The 7,444-nt window shown below is 54.8% G+C and overlaps 2 protein-coding genes across 7 annotated transcripts in view; one reads left to right on the forward strand and one right to left on the reverse strand.

The window, feature by feature from the left end:
* Positions 1-141: 141 nt before the first annotated feature.
* Positions 142-5,180, reverse strand: PCED1A (PC-esterase domain containing 1A). Of its 6 annotated transcripts, none has more exons than XM_028498966.2 (8): positions 5,049-5,180; positions 4,335-4,479; positions 3,730-3,809; positions 3,386-3,624; positions 3,141-3,291; positions 2,778-3,045; positions 877-1,146; positions 142-528 (listed from the first exon to the last, which is right to left on the reverse strand). In XM_028498966.2, the coding sequence occupies exons 2-8, from the start codon at positions 4,456-4,458 to the stop codon at positions 281-283; spliced, it is 1,380 nt and encodes a 459-aa protein (XP_028354767.1). In that variant the 5' UTR covers positions 4,459-4,479; positions 5,049-5,180; the 3' UTR covers positions 142-280. The 6 variants fall into 6 exon arrangements, with proteins under 6 accessions (XP_028354767.1, XP_023972933.1, XP_023972931.1 ...); XM_024117165.3 differs by having other exon boundaries at positions 2,778-3,024; positions 3,386-3,471; positions 4,789-5,127; XM_024117163.3 differs by lacking the exon at positions 5,049-5,180 and adding an exon at positions 4,789-4,921.
* Positions 5,181-5,238: 58 nt separating this feature from the next.
* Positions 5,239-7,444, forward strand: part of VPS16 (VPS16 core subunit of CORVET and HOPS complexes) — a 24,098-nt gene continuing 21,892 nt past the window's right edge. The window contains exon 1 of the mRNA XM_024117156.3: positions 5,239-5,360. Coding sequence (XP_023972924.1) covers positions 5,308-5,360 — 53 coding nt within the window. The 5' untranslated portion in view covers positions 5,239-5,307. The remainder of the gene's footprint in view (positions 5,361-7,444) is intronic.

The following is a 7,444-nucleotide window of genomic DNA, read 5'->3' on the forward strand; positions in this document are numbered from 1 at the left end:
GACAGTAGGAAGGACGCATTCAATGATTTCTAAACAGTGTGGGTTAAAAGGTCCAAGGTCGCCGAGAGCCCAGAGGCAGCCTCCCCAACTTTTAAGATCATGGTTGGGAGACCTACTCCCTTATACAAAAAGATGCTACTCTGTTCTTCCATGCCTTTATTGGTGACAGCAATGGACAACAACAATGCCAGGCATAGCAAGATACCCTGGCCCAGCACCTAGGGTGGCAAGCAGGCACTGCAGGGCCACTGGCACATTCAGCCCCAGCATAAGATCCACTCTACCCAGGCCACGTCCCCGAATGGGCAGGAGGCCTTCTGTCCAGTTTGTATGTATGGATCAGCCTGTCTGAGTGCCTGGGACGCTGCCTGCAGGGTGCCCCTGTCCTTGGCACATGGTAGGGGCTGGTGTGAATACAGCGTGGCATCCCCCGGTGGATGGCCAGGCCCCGGTGCTGACCATGGGGGACAGGGCTGGGGACTGGAGGAGGCAGGGGGCCAGGCACAAAGTTCACTCCGGGGCTACATCCTACAAAAGAACCAGCCATTATCAGAGTGGGCTTCTGGCCAGGGTGAGCCCAGCTCTGCCTTCAGGCAGTTCTGGTCCTCCAGGGTGAATTTCTCTGGGCTTCAATTTCCCCATTTGCAAAATGGCAATACTACTTCCCCTACTTCCAAGTCAGGAAATTGTGACAATCAGTGAGCTAATTAATGAGTCTACAGATGCTGTTCCAGACTCAGCTGTGACTGAACCCAAGCCTGTGGGGCACAAGGGCTACCCAACTCCTCTCAGCCCACCTGGACACAGGAGGCTAGGATGGGGGAGGTTCAAGCAGACGCTGGAAAAGGTGTGCTGGGAGGTTGTAGAGGCACCTACCTAAGTGGGGTGGCATCGAGCAGTCTTCTGTTGGATTAAAATTGAAGAATTCATGGGGTGGGAAGGGCTGGCCTGGGAAAAAAGGGGGATCCTGGGGCAGGGGTGGAAACAGAGGAGGTGGGGAGGGCTGAGGAAGAGGGTAGGGAAAATGCATGGGAAGGGGTAAGGGAGAGGGTGGGGGCAAGGCCAGTTGCTCCCCGAAGTCTGGGGGCTGCCCCTGGCTCCCCTGGAAGAGATGATCCAGCTCTGGCCAGTCCTCAATCCACGGGTCTAGGAATGGGATGGTTGTTTTAGGTAGGCCTGGGAAGCCAGGCTGCCCTGAACTCTGGCTGTCCACACTTCTAAATCTCTATTCCCTCCTCTTGGAGAACATAGCACCCTCTACTTCCTACCCAGGTTTCCTCATCCCCTCTCATTTCAGGCCAAGCCCAAGCTGCGCTCTTTCTTCCCTGCCTGTCTCAATAGTCAGTGGATTTGCCTTTGTTCTGACCTCATGCTCCCCTCCAGTCTCCTCCCTCTGTTGCCCAGCTCCTGTATCTTTAGTTTATTCCTCTCCCAGCTGCTCACCACAGACCAATAAGTAAGCTTAGTAAACCTTCTCTCTTAAAAACAAAGATCCTGTCACTTCCTTCTCCCAGTAGGCCCCTGGGAGTACTTTCATATTTCCTCCCACAAAGAGTATTTTACCCAGGTGCCATCCTCTCATCAACTGCTCACTACCTCTTTTAACCCTACTCTACTCCTTCAACACTTAACCTACGAAATGTAACCACTTCCTCGCTTCCTGACAAGTCACGTGGCCAATAGCCTCTGTCCTCCCTGAAAGTGACTCTACCCTTGTCTCCTTTTGTTCCCTCCATCAGCCCCTCTTCCCTTCCAATTCCAAAACATGGCTATTGTTTTGCTCCTTCTGTCGCTGTTCACATTCATGCCCTCAGCTGCCATCTCCCTGCTGGGCACCACTGACTACAAATCTACTCAACATCTTCATAGTACCTCAAAAAGACCGGCCCTAACCAAACTCACCAACTCATCCTCCCACCCAACTCTTCCCTTTGACGTTCCTATTTCTGTGGCTCCAAACTGGATTCAGAAGACCTGAGCCACGACAAACTAGCCTTACAACCTTTAGAGGAACCCTTCCTTTGTTGGGGATCAGTTCTCCAACTGATTTAGATGAGATTTAGTTCTCACCTAAAAAAACAAAGAAATTGGACCATTATATAATCAAGGTCCTAATTCACTTCCCTGATGCTCCAACTCCAGGCTAAAAGTAACATTCTTGACCTCTCTGTGCCCTCACATCCTTTAATGCTACTACAGCTTTCTAACATGACTTGTGTCTCCAATTCAATAAACACTATCCTGTAAGTACTATGTACACAGCAATTGTCCTAGACAAGTGGCTTAAAGGGATGAGTTGTCAACAAGTGAGGCAGGAACCTTAGCCTTGGAGGACACGATCCAGGGCAGAAGAAGACATGGAACAATCACCCACGATGTTCCCTGTATAAGCAGGCAGGAACTGAGGGGGTGACAGCACCAGCCAAGGGGCTTCGTTGTTTCTGCCACACTGCCTGGATTACCTTTCCTCTGTTTCTGCCTTTCCATCCCCCACATCTACTCCTATCTAAAAGTATTCCCATTCCTTTCCCGTTTATCTGTAGCATAAGGGTCTCTGACATGCTGCCTTATGTGCTCAATGCTCTTTCACATACACATAGGTGACCACACGGCTAGACCATACAGAAACCCAGGGGAAGGAAGGAGCACTCAGGATCCACAACGGTCCTTCAAGGGGCCTCTACTCCCCTTGAGGATCTCTGTCCTGTTGTTTATGAGCCCTATGCTCTGATGGCCCTCTTTGCATCATTACCATCCCCACTTGTGGTAGGGCTCACCATGGGGACAGTCACGCTTCGGCAGCTCCACACCCCAGGCATCAGCTACGTGGGTCAGAAGCAAGTGTGAGAGGTGGCGGTGGGCATGCTGGTTCCAGTGGACACCGTCCCGGTGACGGTGCTGTACTGCATGCCGGAAATGAAAGTGGAGGTCCAAGACATCGAAGCAGTGGTCCCCAGCCAGTGTAGCGCTGTAGAAGTTCCCTTCAACCACATCCCGCCGCAGAGAGCCCGCCAGGGGCTGGAGCTGGGTGAGAAAGTGCAGCATCTAAGAGCCCAGAATGAAGCAGGTTCGGGAGGAAGGGTCCTCTATCTACCAGTCAGCTTCCCTGTCCTCTATCCTAAGGGGCTCTGGTCACTTGCCTCAGGCAGAAGGAAACCCCCAGTGACACGCTCTCCTAGGGGCATTGCCATGTTCCACACCAGCAGGCAGGAGTCTGGCAACACCTGGTCCATGCGCATGAACACCCGCTCCAGGTTCTCTCGGTAGCTCTCCATCGAGCAGCGGCCATACCTGTTGGGTAGCACAAAGAGTGGGCAAGAGCACAGGGATGGGTGGCCTCTGAGCCATACCTCCACCCCCGGTTTCCCTCTCCCCCCGCCCCAACCTGGAGAGATCCCAGAGGCAGGAGTTGATGATCACCAGGTCCGGGGCAGGCCCATATGTCAGCTCCTCCAGGACTCCCTCGAGGTACTCGGAGTAAACGCGGGTGAGGAAGTAGAAGCGTACAAGGTGGTGGCCAGAACCCGAGCAGAACTGGCGGACCTCCCGGTACTGTGTCCCGTTGTGCAGCTCACCCAGCTGACCCCCAGCCACCAGCTGGTCCTGTTCAAAGCTCAGCTCCCCCTGCCCCCCACCCCCAGCTGGTCAGACCCATGCCAGGGAGGAGGACCCTACCAGGCCAGAGTCTGTGCCCACCCACCACTGGCACGGCCGCCAAGCTTCCCTCACCTTGGCTTTCAGCTGGGCGGCTGTGAGCAGTGAGTCTTTCTGGAGCAGAAGCACCAGGTCTTTGTACACAGCCCGCTGGACTGCAGGGAGACAGAGATCCTGCGGCTGCGGCAGGCCGCACTCCACCCCAGCTCCTTCCAAATCCAGGCCTCCCATCTTCCCAGGGCTGGGGTTGCCCAACACCACCTTTGTGGAGTGTTGACTTAGAGACAGAAGAGAAGGTGAGGTTACAAAGTCCTGGCACTACCTCTGTTCCTTCTAGCTGTACATCACTCCTCAACTCAGTATATAGTGACCCAAGAGCACCTGGCAGAAATAAGTCAGCCAAGTCACCCAAGGGACAGCACAATCCACCGCTTCCATGAGGGACATTGTGGGTGGCTGTCAGGAAGAAAAATGCTGAGCAAGGATGGGGTGAAAAGCTTGATAGGCTACATCTGTCAGGACACCTGTGAAAGCGTTAGGGAAATAAAAAGAGAAAACCTACTGGACTGAAACAGACTAGGTATCAGGAAGGAGATTTGAGATGGAGACAAAGGGTCCAGATGCAGAAAGCCAGGCTGCAGGTGTGGGACCGGGAAGTGTGATTCTAGAAGGGCACTCACTTGAGTCCCCCAAGATGACCACGAACTTGTTGTGTAGCAGCTGCTGGACTTCAGAGGCCTGGAAATGGACCATGGTGCTTCCCAGCAGGCGGCGTGGCTCCTCGTTCTCCAGACAGAAGACCATGCCGCCGCCAACAACGACGGGCTGCAGGGAGAGGCCACTAAGCCGCGCGAGGGCGGGGACTCAGGACAGGTTGGCTCCAGGGCCCACACGGAATAAACGAGAGCCGCGGCGGCCCCCTCCGGGCTGCTCTAGGCTACAGGGACCAGGTGGCGGCAGCAGAGTGGGGCCCATGGTGGCGCCGGTCTCCATTACACTTGGCACAGGAGGCAGGAGGTCGCCAGGCCCGAGGGGCTCCAGGACACCGAGGCGCTTCCCGTGCGATGCAGCCCTGCGCCCCGCCACGTGCCCGCCACCGCCCCGCGCATGCGCGCGCTCGCTCGCGCCAATTACCGAGTCCCGGGGCTCTGCGCCGTTCACCCGCGACCCGGGCAGGCCCGCACACCGCGCGCCACTCCCGCAGGGGGCTCCGGGCCTGGCCTCATGTTCCCGCGCCCGAAGAGGCCGGTCGCTTCAGCACAGCCTCTGCCCCGCAGAGCCCGTGCGTCCCGGTTAGCGGTCGGTGCGCAGCCCGACGCCCAGCACTCTCCATGCGTGAGTCGCGGAGGCCCGACAGCGCCTGGGCCCTCCCCGCCCCGGGCTGCGACACTCACAACTCCCACTTCCGGTCACCCATGTCCTGCTCTGCCCGACCCCCCAACGCCCGAGGGGACAGGAAGGCAGCAGGGGTGGCCGCCGTGGGGAGCAGGAGCCGGGGGCGCGGCGGCGGCCAAGTACAGCCGCCCACAGCGGTGACGGCCGGGGCCGCGGCCTCGCCACGTGACCCAGGCGGGCGGAAGCGGAAGTGCGTGCCTGGACCCCGCGCTAGGTGGGTGTCCCCTCGGCGCTGGCCGGCTGCCGCCTGAACCAGCCATGGACTGCTACACCGCGAACTGGAACCCGCTTGGGGACTCTGCCTTTTACCGGTGAGCCGCCCCGCCCTGCCTCCCACAGTCTAGCTTATCCCGCTTGCCCGCCGGCTCGAGTCTCTCAGCGGAGCCGGAGGCGCGCGTCGCGGTCTCTACGGCGCTGGGGTCCGCCCCTCGCCGGCTCTCCCGCGGCGTCTACCACTTAACACACAGCCACCTAGGGCCGGGCCTTCTCCTTCTCCGGAGAAGGAAACTGAGGCAACCGTAGTGGTCACACAGGTAGCGGCACAACCCAACTGAAGCCCAGGGCTGTCAGCCTATGGAAGGATACTCAGATCACGTTGAGGGTGGCCGCCCACGGGTGACAGTGAGTGCTCGGTCTCCTGCCGGGAAGTGCTAATGAAGTCAGACCAGGGGTGCTCCTACGGGGGCCGGCTTGCATGGCGGGCAGGGTAACAGTGCTGACCAAGGCTGGGAGAAGGAGGTGAATCGCCACTAGATCCAGAGGCAGCGCGAGTGAGGACCCCCTGCTAGGGGCAGCCCTGTCATGGGAGTCGTGGAGTCCTAAACCACTAATCTTTCTAAAGTGTAGACTGATCACATCATTACCCTAGTTAGGATTTTTTTTCAATGGCTTCCTTTCTTTGAAAAACAAAGTACAAACTCCTTCTCGTGTTATATTTATAAACCGGCCTTATTTGTCTCTTCAACTTCGACTTCAATTTCTTCTTCAACTCCTACCCAAATCTGTGTTCCAGTTGCACAGAACAGGATCCCAACACATCATGACGTTTCAGGGCTCCCTATGTTTGCACCAGCCTGCAGTTCCTTCTGCGAGCACTGCCATTTCCGTCTTTACTTCACTGGAGAATTCTTACTCATCCTTCAGGACTTAATTTAAGGGTTCTTTCTGAAACCTTCCCTGGTCTAATCCCAATAGACTTGACTTTCAGCTGACTTTACTTTGGGTCTCACAAGACCCAGTGCTAAGGTCTGTTATGTATGGCACAATAGGGCAATGTTTGTATAGGTTTCTTCTGCTAAACCAAACTCCTTGAGGGCTGAGAGCATTTCTTGCATCTCTTTATCTCCAGTGCATATTTAGAACAGTGCCTGCTATGTAGTGGTTGCCTAATAAAGTTAAAAAAAAATACTTTAGTGATTGCAACTAAAGATCACAAAGGCATCGCGTTGGGGTCTTATTTCAATAGAAGACAACTGTTAATGCTAGTGAAACTATATAGCATTGTTATTTACGTGTTAAAACTTTTCATTGTAATCTTTAATACACAAAATGTCAGCCCTTAACACTTCTGAGGTGGACAAATGCCTTGATGCAATTTTTAGAGATCTGTTGCATTTATTGTTTATTTCTGATTCTTATAAATGTGCCTGTACAATGTGAAAAAGATTGCAAAAATTTAGTTAAAAATCAGGGAAGTCGGTAGGAAATAACAGTGATTTAAACTTTTTGTGGAGAAGCGTTGTCAGTTGACATAGGTAGCATGTAAATTTAGTGTTTACAACACAGCATATACTTTTAAAAATATTAACTTGGGGCTTCCCTGGTGGCACAGTGGTTAAGAATCTGCCTGCCAATGCAGGGGACACGGGTTCGAGCCCTGGCCGGGGAAGATCCCACATGCCGCGGAGCAACCAGGCCCGTGCGCCACAACTACTGAAGCCCGCACGCCTGCAGCCCGTGCTCTGCAGTGGGAGAGGCCTCTGCAATGAGAGGCCTGCACATCGCAGTGAGGAGTGGCCCCCGCTTGCTGCAACTAGAGAAGAGCCCGTGCGCAGCAACGAAGACCCAAAGCGGCAATCCATCAATCAATCAATAAAAAATTAATCTGTATTACTTTTGAAAATATATGTTGTCTACACAGCCTTATTAAATAGAGTACTGAAAATGGTGCGTGGGCTTCTCATTGCAGTGGCTTCTCTTGTTGTGGAGCACAGGCTCTAGGCGCGTGGGCTTCAGTACTTGTGGCTCGTGGGCTCTAGAGTGCAGGCTCAGTAGTTGTGGCACACAGGCTTAGTTGCTCCGCGGCATGTGGGATATTCCCGGACCAGGGCTTGAACCCGTGTCTCCTGCATTGGCAGGCGGATTCTTAACCACTGGGCCACCAGGGAAATCCCCC

Source organism: Physeter macrocephalus, chromosome 14 (assembly GCF_002837175.3).
Source record: "Physeter macrocephalus isolate SW-GA chromosome 14, ASM283717v5, whole genome shotgun sequence".
Classification (NCBI taxonomy): domain Eukaryota; kingdom Metazoa; phylum Chordata; class Mammalia; order Artiodactyla; family Physeteridae; genus Physeter; species Physeter macrocephalus.

Coding starts and splice junctions, on each gene's coding strand:
- PCED1A (XM_028498966.2), bottom strand. CDS start 4,458: ATGGTCTTCTGTCTGGAGAACGAGGAGCCACGCCGCCTGCTGGGAAGC. Junction 3,625..3,729: donor CCGCCCAGCTGAAAGCCAAG/GTGAGGGAAGCT, acceptor GGTGGGGGGCAG/GGGGAGCTGAGCTTTGAACA. Junction 1,147..2,777: donor GAAGCGTGACTGTCCCCATG/GTGAGCCCTACC, acceptor TCCCATTCCTAG/ACCCGTGGATTGAGGACTGG.